Below are 15,830 nucleotides of genomic sequence, written 5' to 3' on the forward strand. Positions count from 1 at the left end.
ATTTATTAAATATATAATATCAAGAGTTTGCTTTTATTTGTATATTATTCCTTTGTTCCAGAGATAATTCTGAAGGTACTTTTTAAAAGTTGCTTATTCTGATATGCTATTTAAAATTTTTAGGGATATCCCTGTGGATTTCAAGTACATAGCAGAACCCAGTATGCACTCAATGCCTGCAGTGACTTTGTCTCCAAATGGTGAGTTAGTATGTAGATTGTATTTTTAAATGAGCTTCTAAGATACGGTGTGATTTCTTTATTCAAAAGAACTTTGGCCCCTTCCTTCTTGGGGAAGTTTGTCACCGTGCCATTACTTGTATAAGGTAATCTTTACAATATTAGAAAGAATTACTGGTTTTCATATGTAAGTCACCTCACCTACTTTTCTGTGCCTCTTTTTAAATAAAAATAAAAGAAACAATGATTTACAGCTAACATTGATTGAACATCAGATTTCTATTTAACAATCAGTTTTCTTTTCTTTTTTCTTTTCCCCTCCTCTCCTCTCCCCTCCCCTCTTTTCTTTTCTTTTCTTTTTTCTTTTCTTTTCTTCTTTTCGAGACAGGGTCTCCCTTTGTTGCCCAGGCTAGTCTCAAACTCCTGGGCTCAAGTGATCTTCCCTCCTCAGCCTCCCAAGGTGCTGGGATTACAGGCCTAAGACACTATGCCCGGCCAGAGTTTTCTTTTCTAATTCTCCTTCCAAACAGAATCACGTTCAGTAAATCATTTAATAATGATTTGGCCAAGGCAGAAGAATCACTTGAACCCAAGAGTTCGAGACTAGCCTGGGCAACATAGAGAGACCTCATCTCTACAAAATAAAATTTTAAAAATCAGCTGGCATAGTGGTGCACATTTGTAGCCCTAGCTACTTGGGAGGCTGAGATGGGCAGTTTGGTTGAGCCAGGAGATTGACTATGATCGTGTGACTGTACTCCAGCCTGGGCAACAGAGCAAGACCCTTCTCTCTAAAAAAAAATAATAATAATAGTGATTTATTGTAAACTCTTTCAGGGGATAGGAAGTTTTGGTCTGATTCTCCATAATGAGAGAACACTTTAGCAATTCACTATAAAAGATTTTCTCAGGCAAAAATTAAGAAGATAAATCTATTTAATATTGTTTAATCCATTGTCTTTTAAGTACAAGATAATTTGTGCTACAGATACACTGACAATATACTGATGTAATTATAGCTTTACATGAGAGTCTTAAAGTGGGAGTTCTGATGTTTGGGGAACCTTGTCATTGAAACCACTGTCAATTCACATAATTAACTCCAAGTGTAGGGCAAGGAAGAATTTGCTGTTCCATCAGGGCCTCTGACACAAGCAAATGGTAATAGTTGTCAAATGCTCTATCATTTTTATGAGAAGAGCAACCTAACTGAACCTTTTTTTGATCATTGCTAGATTATATACTTCGTCACTGTGCATCTGTATTTCATGTAGCGTATTTTTAAACCACCTATTACAGATTTTCTGCCCATCTTGAACAAGGCCATTTACCCACTCAGGCATTATTTAAGTCTGTTTCCTTAGTAAGTAATGTTTACATGTACAGTTGGCCCTTTGTATCCATGAGCACCACATCCTGGGATTCAACCAGCACGAATCCAGAATATTCAACAAAATAAACAATAAAAAATAACAATACAACAATTAAAAACAACACAGCATAACAACTAGGTACAAAGCATTTACGTTGTATTAGGCATTATAAGTAATCGAGAGGTGATTTAATGTATACAGGAGATATGTAGGTTATATGCAAATACTATGCCATTTTATATAAGGGACTTGAGCATCTGTGGATTTTGGTATTGGGTAGGGGTGCAGATCCTGGAACCAATTCCCAACAGATACCAAGGGATGACTATATATAGGATGCAAGTATAGTCATGCATTCCTAACAACAAAGGTACTTCTGAGAAATGCAGTGTTAGGTGATTTTGTCATTTTGTGAACATCACGCAGAGTACTTACACAAACCTAGATGGTATAGTCTACTTACCCTAGGCTGTATGGTATTGCCTGTTGCTCCTAGGCTTTACCCCTGTATGGCATGTTGCTGTTCTGAATAATGTAGTCAGTGGTAAGCATTTGTGTATCTAAACATAGAAAAGGTACAGTAAAATCTCAACATAGAAAAGGTACAGTAAAAATTTGGCACTATAATCTTATGGGACCACAGTCACATGTGCGGTCCATCATTGACCAAAACATTGTTAAGTGGTGCATGACTATAGACGCTGCAGTTTAGGCTCCAGGGGCTTTGATGAATCCTAAGTAGAGAAAAGCATTGTAGCCTTTTAAAAAGTTACTATAATTTTTAAAATTATATCTTTTTTTGTATAGTTTTATTTAATAACTCTAGGCTTTCTCACCCCTTAATCTTTCTTTATTCTGTAATTACCACAGATAAGTCTCTTTCTCCTATTTCCCATAGTTCTGTTGTCTATACTTACTATAAATTAATTTCATTTCATAACTTTTAGCTTATTTCTTTAACATTAAGCTTGGAATTTCTATATTTCCTTATTTTTTTAAAAACTTTTATATGAGAGTGCTCAATGATATAGGATTGTATATGCAAAAGCCATTAGTTTATATATTAATACCTCTTGCCAGCGACATATTTGTAACATTTTACAGGTGGTATAGTAAATTTATTTTTTAGTATTATAAAGTATTTGGGAGCAAAACTTGTATTAATCACAGTGAACATATTTAAAATAAAAAGTTTTGAAAATTGTTTTAGTCTTCCTCTAAAATACCTCATTTATTGAATTTACAGGAAAATGGCTAGCATGCCAATCAATGGACAACCAAATCTTAATTTTTGGAGCACAGAACAGATTTAGATTAAATAAGAAAAAAATTTTTAAGGGCCATATGGTAGCAGGCTATGCTTGTCAGGTGGACTTTTCACCAGACATGAGGTAAGTTTAAATCTTCTAATCCATTCTCGTATTCAAATATGATGATATAAACTGTTGTTGTACAAATAACACTTGACACATCACTCTCACGTAATATGTTTTTATGAGAACTCGATAATCTGTCAAAATTGTCAAAATGCTGGATATAAAGGCAAGAACAAATTAGGAAAATTACATTTTGCTTTTTTTAGGTTCTTGCTTCAGTATATTCCCTTCTATTACTTAGGCTTATGCCCTTTAGCCACCTAATAAATCCCTGTCTATATAACCAATGCCTTATTTTCTCTGCTTTTCTAAGCAAGACTAGAAGTGCTATAATCACTGTATTGCTATGATTGAATGAACACCAGAAGAATTAATTGTGTATTACAGTGTTGCAGTTACAGCTTCACTACAGCTTGTTTGTGCTGAAACCTCAAATCCAGCTTTTGAATATTTCTAGGTCACACTGGATTTGTGAAGCCTACAGCATGGTTCTTAGTTAAAATGTATAGGCAGAAGTAATTTAGAAATCCCAGTAACTTTGTTTGTTTAGCCTAGTAATTGGGCCTACCTCTGATTCAGTCTTAGATGTATTCAAAAGATATTAAAGCCAAAAAGTAATTATGAAAGTGTTAGAGCCTACTGTGATAGAATAGATCTAAAGGTGTTCCCTAGCTATATGTGGAATTGGTTCTCCAGTCTCTGTTTCTGACTATCTAGAGACTGATTGTGTAACCTCATTCATTGTGGCTCCTGGGACTCCCAGTCTTCCCAGTTAAAAATAATTTCCTACTCTCAGATTGGTTGGGAGGTTTTTTTAATAGAATTTCAAATTATAGACTGCTTCATGTTCTACCATCTTATTCTGAGTATTGTATATTTGCATTGGATTTTTTTTTTAATGTTAACGTGAAAAGATAACGTCGCTATTCCTCATTCGCCTTATCAATTTAAGGTATTTTAATAATTTGAATTTATCTTTCTTCCCATTATAGTTATGTGATTTCAGGAGATGGAAATGGAAAATTAAACATTTGGGACTGGAAGACCACAAAACTCTACAGTCGATTTAAAGCTCATGATAAAGTGTGTATAGGTGCAGTGTGGCATCCTCATGAAACTTCTAAGGTCATAACATGTGGTTGGGATGGTCTCATTAAATTGTGGGATTAATGAGATTAATCCTTAAACTAGCTGGGATCATTTTTGATCCATTGTCATATTTATATTTAATTATTAAATGTATCTGATGATAACTTGATTTACAGATAATGTTGATGACATTGACCCTTTGTTTAAAAAAAGAAACTGTAAATTTGACATAATTTCATTTGCAACTTCATTTTGTTTTTTATAAATGTTATTTATACAGAAAGTGGCTATTGACTTTCTATTTGACAAGTAGTTATAATTGGCAAGCAGTTTGAGTTTATACTCATGACATACTGAAAGCATCTCTTTGGGGTCAAGAAAGAATCCCTAGTGGATTTGGGATTCTAGAGGAGGTGTTATAATTAATTATTCAGAAAAATGCATGTATTTACCTCTTCAACCAAAAGGGCAGTAAAGAATAGGGATAATATATTTTATTGTAAATTTGGAAGAAGGATAAAATCACCCACAGTTACTCTCCCTATTATTTTCACTGGGTCAAGTTTTAATCTTTTGGCTTCATGAGTTCCACTCCCTTTGATGATATATGTTGTATATTTTTAGTTGTAAAGCAGTAATCTTTAACTGTAGCATTCCTCTAATTATAAACAATGAAAAATCAAAATCAGTCCAGAGTTCTTTTGTTGACTTAATTCCTGATCAGTATAGACAGGACTATATATATTTAATCAGAGAATTACATTATATCTGAAGATGGAACTCAGGAGAATGCACCAAGACTTTGAATTGTATTTACATTCACTGTCAGTAAAGACCTGGCTACGCTTTGAGAAATCAGGATCTCCTAGGTCATTGCTTCGCAGCTGTAATTACTGAAATCCTCCTCATAGGAGGTAAAGTACGAGGGGTAGAGTCCAAGATGTCAACTTGTAATTTCTTTGAAGTCATATGTTTTATCTTTAAAATTATTCTTATTTTACCTGTGAATATATACAACAGGACTTTTTAAGATTAAAAAATTTTTAAACCTCTATGTCTGAAAAAAAAAATGACACTCCTGGAAGATGGCTAGGGTTCCCCAGTTTGAGAAGCAGCGGCCATGGTGAAAAATAGTTTTTGAAAACATCAGATTATAAAATCAAGATAGGCCGGACACGGTGGCACATGCCTGTAATCCCAGCACTTTGGGAGGCTGAGGCAGGTGAATCACCTGAGGTCAGGAGTTCAAGACCAGCCTGGCCAACATAGTGAAACCCCGTCTCTACTAAAAACACAAAAATTAGCCGGGCATGGTGGCTGGCGCCTGTAATTCCAGCTACTCAGAAGGCTGAGGCAGGGAGAATTGCTTGAACGCAGGAGTGGAGGTTGCAGTGAGCTGAGATCATGCCACTGCATTCCAGCCTGGGCGACAGAGCGAGACTCCACCTCAAAAAATAAAATAAAATCAAGATAACCTCTTGAATGTAATAGCTCATAGCACTTTAATTTGGCAAGCCATTTTTCCTGTTTTATTATAAATCTATATTAGATGTTTGAATATGGTTTGAAATATTTCACTACCGTGCTGAAAAAGATTGGTTGATAGCGGCTTGGAGTGCTAACTGGAAGATCAAAATCATGTCTCTTGCTGATAACCTAAGAGCATTAAGCTCTGAGTCCAGTGAGGTCATAGCAGTGTATGCTCCTTGCCCTTACGGAGTGTCTGTTTTTAGAAATTTAGATTTTAAAAGGCGTGGGACATACGACCAGGCCCTATAGCCACATAAATATAAATTTCATAGAAAAAGAATAAAAGCGGAGATATATTTTTTGACACAGAGGCACCCAAAGAAATACAAACATTGCCTAGCTGCTGCCATTTCTGTAACTGCCCAGAAGGGTGACAGATTTCTGAAGGGGAAAGGATTCAGATATGACCTTTTCTTTAGTCCCAACCACTAGTTTTAACAAATGTGAATTATTGAAATGTGAAGGGACAAAAAGAATCATACATTTAAAAACTGTCTTGTTCAGCATACCAATATTGTATGTTACAAATCATCATTTCTAAATCTGGATTGATTCTGTTGTGTTTTTGACTGTTTCTAAAGTAAGTGTGTATAAAAGTTGTCTCCTTTTTAAAAAGATCATATTTTTAAATAAAGCATTTTTTGTAGAAAGTGCTATCAAAATGTTCATCTTGTTCATCTTTAGTCTCCTTTTGAGTCTTAAGTGTATTGAGACACTAGATTAAGCCATTTGCAGTTTTAAATGGGTCATATGGAGAGAAATAATGCTTTAGAGGTGGATGTGGTTTATTCAGGTATATCAATGGGTTTATAATTATATAATAAAATACATGGCAGTACCCTCAGAGCACATTAACACATCCCATATTCATTTAGTGGTGGCACTAAGTCATGATTACACAACAGTTTAGAGTACATAAATGAGTGGGGTTATATTTCAGCATAAAAAGTCTCAAGATCACATTGTTACTGGACTTAGGTGGTTACCATCTGGCTCCTTTTCCTTATTGCAGCCTTTTTGTCATATCCAGGACAGATTTCCTTCCTAAAAGTTACGATAAAAGTGATGCTTTAGTGAAAGATTTACTAGAATGAATATTTAAATATTGAGTCACAAGCTGGAAATATTTTGTCCTAAACAAGGAACAAATTTTAAGATTAAAAAACAGGGAGTAGTGTTACACAGCTACATTTCTAAGTAGTTCTTGAGGCTACATTGTGGGGCTGCCTGGTATCCTTGGTATATTTATAAAATACCTGTAAGAAAACATTGACTTTGAAATAGCAAACCCTTAGATGGTAACCATAAATATCACAACACTGGGAACAATTATAGAGACTTTTCTTGGAGAACATTGTTTCTCAGGGTATGGACTGAGAACCTCTGCATCTGAATTACCTAGGGGTTGCGTTGCTTACTGAGATGTAGAATTCAGAAGAAAGTAGGAATTATTTGGGGGAGCCATCATGAATTCAGGTATGGGAAGGGGTATAAAGTGGCATCCAGGCCCCAGTATCCTTCAGCAGTATTAAATGTGGGTCTCAAAGTGAGACCTGGGGAAACTGATTCCATGTATCATCACAGATGCATATTTTTCACATTTTGACATTTTTGAATAGGGCTATAGTTAAAATAAATGAATGTCATAGTTTAATGGGCAGCATTTAATTCTTTCTTAGTATATCATAAAATAATTGATGAAATACAGTAAAAACAAGGCAAGTACGAAGGGCCTGAGAAGAAGAGAAGATCCAATGGGAGGAAAGTGTCTATTGCAGCACTGGGCTCAAAATTCAGGTTATGAAATGTTTCTTTGATCACTGAGTAAAATGAACGAACTAACTGAAGATTCAAATTGAAAATATATATTTATATATATATGTAGACACACAAATAAATATCTAATCACTAGAAAGCTTTTTTTTTTTTTTTGAGACAGTTTCACTCTTGTTGCCCAGGCTGGAGTGCAATGGTGCGATCTCAGATCACCACAACCTCTGCCTCCCGAGTTCAAGCGATTCTCCTGCCTCAGCCTCCCGAGTAGCTGGGATTACAGGCATGCACCACCACAGCCCAGCTAGTTTTGTATTTTTAGTAGAGATGGGGTTTCTCCATGTTGGTCAGGCTGGTCTCGAACTCCTGAGCTCAGGTGATCTGCCCACCTCAGCCTCCCAAAGTGCTGGGATTACAGGCGTGAGCCACCATGCCCGGCCAGCTTTTTTTTAGTGTAGAATTTTTGTTCCCAACTCAGACCTTCAAATCAAAGTCGGCACTTTTAGCAAGATCCCCAAATGAGAAGCACTGAGGTAGAGTCCCAAATTTATCTTGGGCATTTGGGAAACTAGACTGTGTGGGACATGTAAAGTCAAAGAGAAATTTAGCTGGTCAAAAATATGCACTGTACACATGTATATGTGTGTATAATGTATGTACATAGTATATGTGTACATGTTTCATATTCATAGTCACTTTAATAATTGTGGAAACAACTTTCTAAACCTAATTGCAATTTTATCTGGAACTTAAAGAAGTCACAGACTTGCAGCCAGCACCCTTAGAGTGACTTTATTTTTAGTGACAGTAAGTGAAAGTGAAACTCTTGATTCTACAGCTTCTTATATCTGCAATAGCTGTCATCAAATGAGTTTCTTTCATTCCCCACTCTCCAGCCTCCAGCGTTTTAGATCTGGGGGAGCAACTCAGATCTCCATTTTTTATTTGTTTTAATACACTTCTGTCCAATAGACATATGTCAGTCATATATGTGATTTTAAATTTTCTAATAGCCAGGTTTAAAAGGGACTTAATAATATATTTTAACATATTCAAAATTTTATCTGAAGATGTACTCAATTATTTTAAAAATTAATATTTTCCTTTTTCATATGGAGTCTGAAATCTGGTATATATTTTACACTTATAGCACATCTCAATTCAGACACTACATTTTCATCAAAGTATTTTATCTTTCATACAAAGTAGATTTACATGCCCAAATTGTTTCAAACATACTTAAAAGTTTTCCAATAACTAAATCAAGTGCAGTCACGTGTTGCTTAACAATGAGGATAGGTTCTAAGAAATGTGTCATTAGGCGATGTCATTGTTGTCCGAACATCATAGAGTTAACGTACGTACCAAACCTAGGTGGTATAGCCTACTCCATTGCATAGTTCCATTATAATCTCAGGGGACCACCATCATATGGTGGTCTGTCACTGAGCGAAAGGTTATTATGTGGTATGTGACTGTATAATAATTTAAATTAATTAAAAGTAAATGTAATTTAAAATTTAGTTTCTCAGTGAACCACAGTTTTAAGTGCTCAGTAGTAACATGCCTCTAGACGCTACCACATTGCACAGTACAGTTATAGTACCACATTTTACGTAAGAGTGGCTCAGATATTCAGTATACTGCCTCATCTTCTGAAAAACATTGTAAGGTTCAATCTGATCGTAAAATATCTCATATAAAAAATACAAATGCTCATATTTTTCTTGCTACATTTTGGGTAATTTCCTCAGGCCTGTCTTCCAGTTCTTTTTTTTTTTTTTTTTTTTTTTTTGAGACAGAGTCTCGCTCTGTCGCCCGGGCTGGAGTGCAGTGGCTCGATCTCGGCTCACTGCAAGCTCTGCCTCCCAGGTTCACGCCATTCTCCTGCCTCAGCCTCCCGAGTAGCTGGGACTACAGGTGCCCGCCACCGCGCCCGGCTAATTTTTTGTATTTTTAGTAGAGACGGGGTTTCACTGTGTTAGCCAGGATGGTCTCGATCTGCTGACCTCGTGATCCGCCCGCCTCGGCCTCCCAAAGTGCTGGGATTACAGGCGTGAGCCACCACGCCCAGCCAATGAAGTCATCATTTTTACACTAGCAAAATATGGTAAGCCTGGCTTCCTGGGACTAATCCAAGCTTTGCAAAATCTAAATATTTAATGCTTAAAAAATGCAATTCTTATACTTACTAAAAGATCTTATAACTAAGGCAGAAATGCTTACATGAATAACTGATTTGGACTAAACACTGTAAACCCGTGAGTTTGTTTATGCCCTATCCTGAGGTAAATTTGGACCTTCAGTCAATTCTAGTAGAAATTTGTTCACTTCTCCCTGGTTCTTCATTTGAACATGTCAAATAGTTACAAATATTTATATGATAACCTTTTATATTATAGCTGCATCAAATACAAGCACTGTAAGAAAAGAAGGGGAAAATTGTTTTTCTTTAACAAATTATGATACAGAGTTTATGCTAAAAGGCAACTTGTGAATCTCTTTCATCCTCATATGCCTTACACCTACAAAAGAGCATTGTTACTCATTTGATAAAAGCATTATCAAATGTGTATTTTCAGAATCATTTATGAACACTGCTCTAGTAAAAATGTAAGAGATGCATGTCACAGATATTCACATCTTAGCTCATTTATCTGCAAGTCAAAGACTAGTTTTAAGCAAAGGAGAATTACTTTGCTTAAGCAACTCCAAGTGACTGCCATTTCTAAAACCCAGGAGGAAAGTAACAAGTACTGGGACAAGCCAGAAGAAGAGTCATTTCCAGGCCTGCAAGAGCTTTTCTGGCAACCTAAATATATTGACGGAGAAGTTGTTGGGTCTCCATATTTCTTCAGTAAGGTTCCATTTGGCAGGCATACTTTAATCAAGTAGATGATTTAAGTCCAGCAAACCTGCATGCTACAAAATAATTCTGACTCAAACTTGCAGGCCTTTTCTATTTGTAGTTTCCCCCTACTCCTGTTTTACTAATAGGGAGGCAAAAATGAGTCCTTTGGACAAAGCATCTTATGTTTGGTACAGGCTTTGGAAGCTGCATTGTGGATGGGACCAAACATCGGCTTTTTGGGATCTGACAGACCGAAATGTAAATGACTGTTCCTCCATCTACAACTTGAGTAATCTGAATAAGCCATTTAACCTCTCAGAGTTTCCTTTTTTTTTTTTTTTTTTTTTTTTTTGAGATGGAGTCTCTCTCTGTTACCCAGACTGGAGTGCAGTGGCGCAATCTTGGCTTACTGCAACCTCTACCTCCCAGATTCAAGCAATTCTCCTGCCTCAGCCATCTGAGTAGCTGGGACTACAGGCACATGCCACCACGCCCACTAATTTTTTGTATTTTTAGTAGAGACAGGGTTTCAACATGTTAGCCAGGATGGTCTCGATCTCCTGACCTCGTGATCTGCCCGCCTCGGCCTCCCAAAGTGCTGGGATTACAGGCGTGAGCCACTGCGCCTGGCCTCTCTCAGAATTTCTTTACTCATGATATTGGAAAAAAATAAACTTCCTTGTTGGGAGAATTAGGAATAAGCTATGCACATGGTCTGGCAGACAGTAAGCTCTCAGTAAAGAGTAACTCTTGGTTTTGTTTGTTTGTTATGTGTTGTTTGTGTTGCTCTTGTGGTGGTTGTGGTGGTGATGATTATGGTTTTGCCTGTTCCTCATAAGAGGATCTTGTGTTTGCCTGTTCACAAGTAAACAGTGCTACAGTAGCCTGGTCCTCTTCTCATGGCCTGCACCAGTAGTTCTCCACAGTGGGTGATTTTGCCCCCTCGGGGACATATCCTACAATGCACAGAACAGCCCTCCCCCAGTAAAGAATTATCCAGCCCAAATGGCAATAGTGCTGAGGTTAAGAAATTTATTATGTTTATTTATTATAAACATAATAAACTCTAGAGGCAGGAAAACCTTAACAACCATCAGTATACTCATCACAAATTTGAAACTATCCATGAAGAGAATGAAGGACCATTTTAGAAATAAGCATAAAATAAGTATGGATAACTATTAAACAGGCTGCCTGGTCAATCAGCGTGGCTGGATGTGTTCGTGATATATTGTTTTTTAACAGTACATTCATTCTTGCTTCAGGTACATATAGCGTGATGAAGTCAATGCTCAACACCACCAACCTGAAATAAATAGTTAACTTGCCGTAGACAAAGGGGCTTTCAGTAATGCCCTAAATCTCCAATTCCACAAATTAAAAATCTTAATATGGGTGTGCTACATATCTAAAAGCTGATCAGACTGGACATTTAATATGAATACACTTTCTACACTTTAATGTATAAAAATGTTTATATATTTCAGTATATAAAAATTTTATGAAAATAAATCTGTTATATAATCCAAACAGAACTGGGCTAAAGTTAGCTTTGCTTTGGAGATGACACCATATAAACTAACAGTATAAACCAATTTAGAGTGTGTGTGGACCCTTCTGCACATTTGAAATACCTCTGTACATTGAAATGACTAAACTGCCTTTTCAGATCACACTTACTCAAGTCAGTCCTCTCAGCTCAACAACTTTTATTAGTGGACTATGAGTTTTAAAATAAAAAGCTCATGTGTATATATTTTTTAATTATCACAACTAACTCAGAAAGTCCTGTTCTCTTTTCAACTCAAGCTAGTGAGGTCATCCAAGTCTAATATGATTTGATTTCTCACTTGAGGAATGGCATTTTCAAACCACTTCAAGAAACAAAGAGCCAACCTGGGGAATGTCTGAGGGTAGAAGGAAGTACAAAATTGGGAAAAGGGGTAAAGTCTAGTAATAATCGGCATTCTACTCTCTCCCCCCAGTTTTTGAGCAATGTACATACAGTTTTATACTCAGGATATAAAAATGCCAAAAAATATATTTAATTGACAATAAGGTAATAATGTGGTTTTTATGCTATTTATTTGAAATAGAATTTTAGGAAATTATGCACATGTTTAATCCTGTAAATAGTAATGAGGGAGAGCATTTGAACCGCTGAGAACCTAAACTTTCTACTTAACTTTTAATGTAGAAAGGATCGGTGCTATTGAAAAACTGTCTAACTATCCTACGAAAGTGAGACGATGGTCCTCAGGCCACAATCGTGTAAATGATGCCAACTGGGAGTAAAGAAAAATGCACTTAACATTATTAGAGATAATGTATTTTTTAAAAAAAGATTTGACAGCATAGGCAAGTCTGTGGGTGGTAAATCATGTTTGAAGGCAGAAGAGGCAACAGCAAAGATACCCAGATTCTGCTCTGTGCTTAGTTTAATAGGAAGTGAAGGGGAATTAAGGCTGAGTATAAAAAGCATCTTGAGTTGAAGCTCTTTTTTTTTCTCTGTGAACAAATAAACTTTATTCAGGTATAAAAAGCAAGTGCTTTTTCAAATACGTAAAATCTAAAAAGTGTAATACCCAAAGTATTAGTCCATTCTCACACTGCTATGAAGATATACCTGAGACTGAGTTATTTATAGAGGAAAGAGATTTAATTGACTCACAGTTTAGCATGGCTGGGGAGGCCTCAGGAAACTTAACAGTCGTGGTGGAAGGGGAAGCAAACACATCCTTCTTCACATGGCAGCAGGAAGGAGAAAAATGAGAGCCAAGTGAAGGGGGACACCTCTTATAAAACCATCAGATCTCATGAGAACTTACTCAGTATCATGAGAATAGCATGGAGGAAACCACCCCCATGATTCAATTACCTCTCACCAGGTGCCTCCCACAACATGTGGGGATTATGGGAACTACAATTCAAGATGAGATTTGGTTGGGGACGTAGCCAAATCATATTACTCATGGACTTATAATGAAGTAATCATTAAAGGCCTTACTTCAGTGAGGAGAGCACAGACCGAAGGAGCCAGATGGAAACCAGAATATGTGAGTCAAGAAAATGGTGAAACATGCCAGTAGGAAAATCTATCTTTATCTATCTATCTATCTATCTATCTATCTATCTATCTATCTATCTATCATCTATCTATTTATCTACCTACCTACCTACAATGGTTAATTTTATGTGTCAACTTAACTGGACTAAAGGGTGTCCAGATATTTAGTTAAACATTATTCTAGGTGTATCTGTGAGGATATTTCTAGATGAGATTAATATTTAAATCAGTAGACTAAATAAATCAGATTCTTCACCTCAGTGTGAGTGGACCTCATTCAACCGGTTGAAGGCCTGAATAGAACCTAAGGCAGTAAGGGAGAATTAATTCTCTGTCTGGCTGTCTTCAAGCTGGGACATGGGTCTTGGTGAGGTCAAGACCTTCAGACTTGGTCTCGAACTGGAACTTACACCTTCGAGTTGAAGCTCTTGATAGTCTAGTCTCTTTAACTCAGTGACAGAATTTGGTGCATCCGAGTTCCCAGAAATCAGAAGTATTGCTGCTTAGAAAGCCACAGCATGGCCTCAGCAAAGGCTGAGAAGGAATGACTGAAATCTACAAGGTTGTAAAGAATATCATTAACAAGGTAAATAAGAAAGACCTTGAAAAAGGAGGGTCAAATTCAAGTTTAAAACCCTATTTTAAACAGTAGGGGAAGAACTTAAAAATATCACCAACCTAGTAAAAATAGGAAATTTATATAATTTCATTTCAATGTTGGTGAATTCATAGATTATAGATACATAGAGAATTTTAGGGAAAACTGTGATGAGTTGGGGATAATCTTCCAAGTTAAGGTGAAGGAAGAGTCTGGGCAAATAGGGGTGACTGTTTATCCCTTTAACAAGTATTGACTGTGCCCCATCACATGCCAAGCACTAGGCTGCATGCCCTGCAATAACACACTCCCTGCCTCAAGCAGGGCACAGGCTAGCAGGAGACTGGATGAGTAAACTCATGATTAGAATCATGGACATGCTCCATTCTGCAAATATTTTCTTGTGCTCTTGATGACATCCTGCATCCTATTTCCATCTTGTATTCACCCAACTCAGAGTATAACAGCTACTTGCATTGAAAATGTCTTTCTTCAAGAATAGCTGAGGTTTAGATAAATCTTTGTAACTGTGAAAAAGCCTGAAATCCTTTTGTTCTAACTCTTTGAGAAGGCTGTACCAGAACCGCACAACGCTGCTGTCACTGCCACTGACCTCAAACCCAGGCCAGTGGAGATGGATCTCAAAGATGAGCTGTCCAATCTGCTCAAGAACATCTTCCAGAATAAGATTTTCCAAAACTTTCCATTCTGCACTTTCCAGATCTGCCTTGAGAATGTCAATCTGTAACAAAGCAATTAAATGAGATTAGCAGATTTAGTAAAACCATCTTGATGTCAGGAGTTTCACATTATAGCTACCTCTGAAGGAAACAGAATTTTTAAAATTTTAGAGCTGAGGGTGGTTTTCAAGTGGCCATTTGCATTTATGACATGAATTTCTAACCCCATTCCATACTAAATGTTTTGGTTTTTTGTTCTTGTTTTTAAGAGATGGCAGTCTCGATATGTTGCCTAGGCTGGTATAAAACTCCTGGTTCAAGCAATCCTCCTGCCTCCGCCTCCTGAGTAGCTGGGACTACAGGCGTGAGCCTGTTATGTTAATATATGTTAATATATAAATGATGAAATACCAGGCAAAAATCACAACAGACCCTCTTGCTTTCTGCCCAGTGGGAATGGATATCTGAGAAGGAGAAGGTAGAGTGAGTGTATCACAGACCTCTGTGCACCCCACAAAGTATGCCACCCCAGGAAACTCTGCGAAGTCCTGACAGAAGGTGTCTATAGAAAGGAAGTGACAAAGGGCTACTGCCTGCAGGGACTATCTTGCAGGCCTCATCCCCCCAACCCCAACTTCATCGAGACTGGACATCAAGGAAAAAGTTATTGAGTATCTGAATATTGGACTATAAAAAAAATATTATCCTATGATTTCTTTACAATGTACATACCAGTATAGCATTCTTAAAAAAAAAAAAAGCAACACCATCCTCTGCTTATTTAATGAACACAAGTTCACATTCAAGTGAGACAGAATAAAGGAAGAAGAGGATTGGAATATCAATATTTTGCAATTAATCAAGTTATGAGAATCAGCTCCTTTTCGCTGCCTGTGCAAAAAATCCGTTAGAACACCAGAACCCTAAACACAATGAAAGCTCATTTTTACCAAGTAGTTATATGTGCCTGACACCATGCTAAGGGCTTCCCCTTGCAATATCCATTTAATCCTCTCAATAATGCTGTAAGGGTGATTCTGTGAGTATCCCTAATTAAAGTTCAGGAAACCAGACTCAGTGAGGAACCCATTCCCAGTCACATGGCTAGAGAGGCAGTGATGAACTCTGAACAGAGTCTGTCTACAGAGCCTGTATTCTTAACCCCTACATAACATTGCCTCTTCCAATACACCCAAGAGGAAAAATGGGTAACTCAGAGTCTCAAAGAGGTTTGGAGTTTGGAAAATAAGGTGCTATCTGGAGAGCGAATATGGCTCAGTGAGTAAAGTATTATTATCAATATTGCCACTTTAC

General features: G+C 36.9%; 2 protein-coding genes across 6 annotated transcripts in view; one reads left to right on the forward strand and one right to left on the reverse strand.

Annotated features, from left to right (window-relative positions):
- Positions 1-6,197, forward strand: part of CDC40 (cell division cycle 40) — a 51,854-nt gene extending 45,657 nt beyond the window's left edge. The window contains exons 14-16 of the mRNA XM_055391492.2: positions 124-200; positions 2,799-2,943; positions 3,921-6,197. Of these exons, the coding sequence (XP_055247467.1) occupies positions 124-200; positions 2,799-2,943; positions 3,921-4,098 (400 nt within the window). The 3' untranslated portion in view covers positions 4,099-6,197. The remainder of the gene's footprint in view (positions 1-123; positions 201-2,798; positions 2,944-3,920) is intronic.
- The window catches only part of METTL24 (methyltransferase like 24), a 150,627-nt gene that overhangs the window by 23,248 nt on the left and 111,549 nt on the right, over positions 1-15,830 (reverse strand). For 4 of the 5 annotated variants that reach the window (XM_031012021.3, XM_063707191.1, XM_055391505.2 and 1 more), the window contains one exon: positions 11,866-14,578. In XM_031012021.3, the coding sequence (XP_030867881.1) occupies positions 14,264-14,578 (315 nt within the window). In that variant the 3' untranslated portion in view covers positions 11,866-14,263. Of the gene's footprint in view, positions 1-2,015; positions 2,113-11,865; positions 14,579-15,830 lie in introns of those variants that run through there. The other variant, XM_055391500.2, reaches the window with a different exon arrangement.

This window comes from Gorilla gorilla, chromosome 5, assembly GCF_029281585.2.
Source record: "Gorilla gorilla gorilla isolate KB3781 chromosome 5, NHGRI_mGorGor1-v2.1_pri, whole genome shotgun sequence".
Lineage (NCBI taxonomy): Eukaryota > Metazoa > Chordata > Mammalia > Primates > Hominidae > Gorilla > Gorilla gorilla.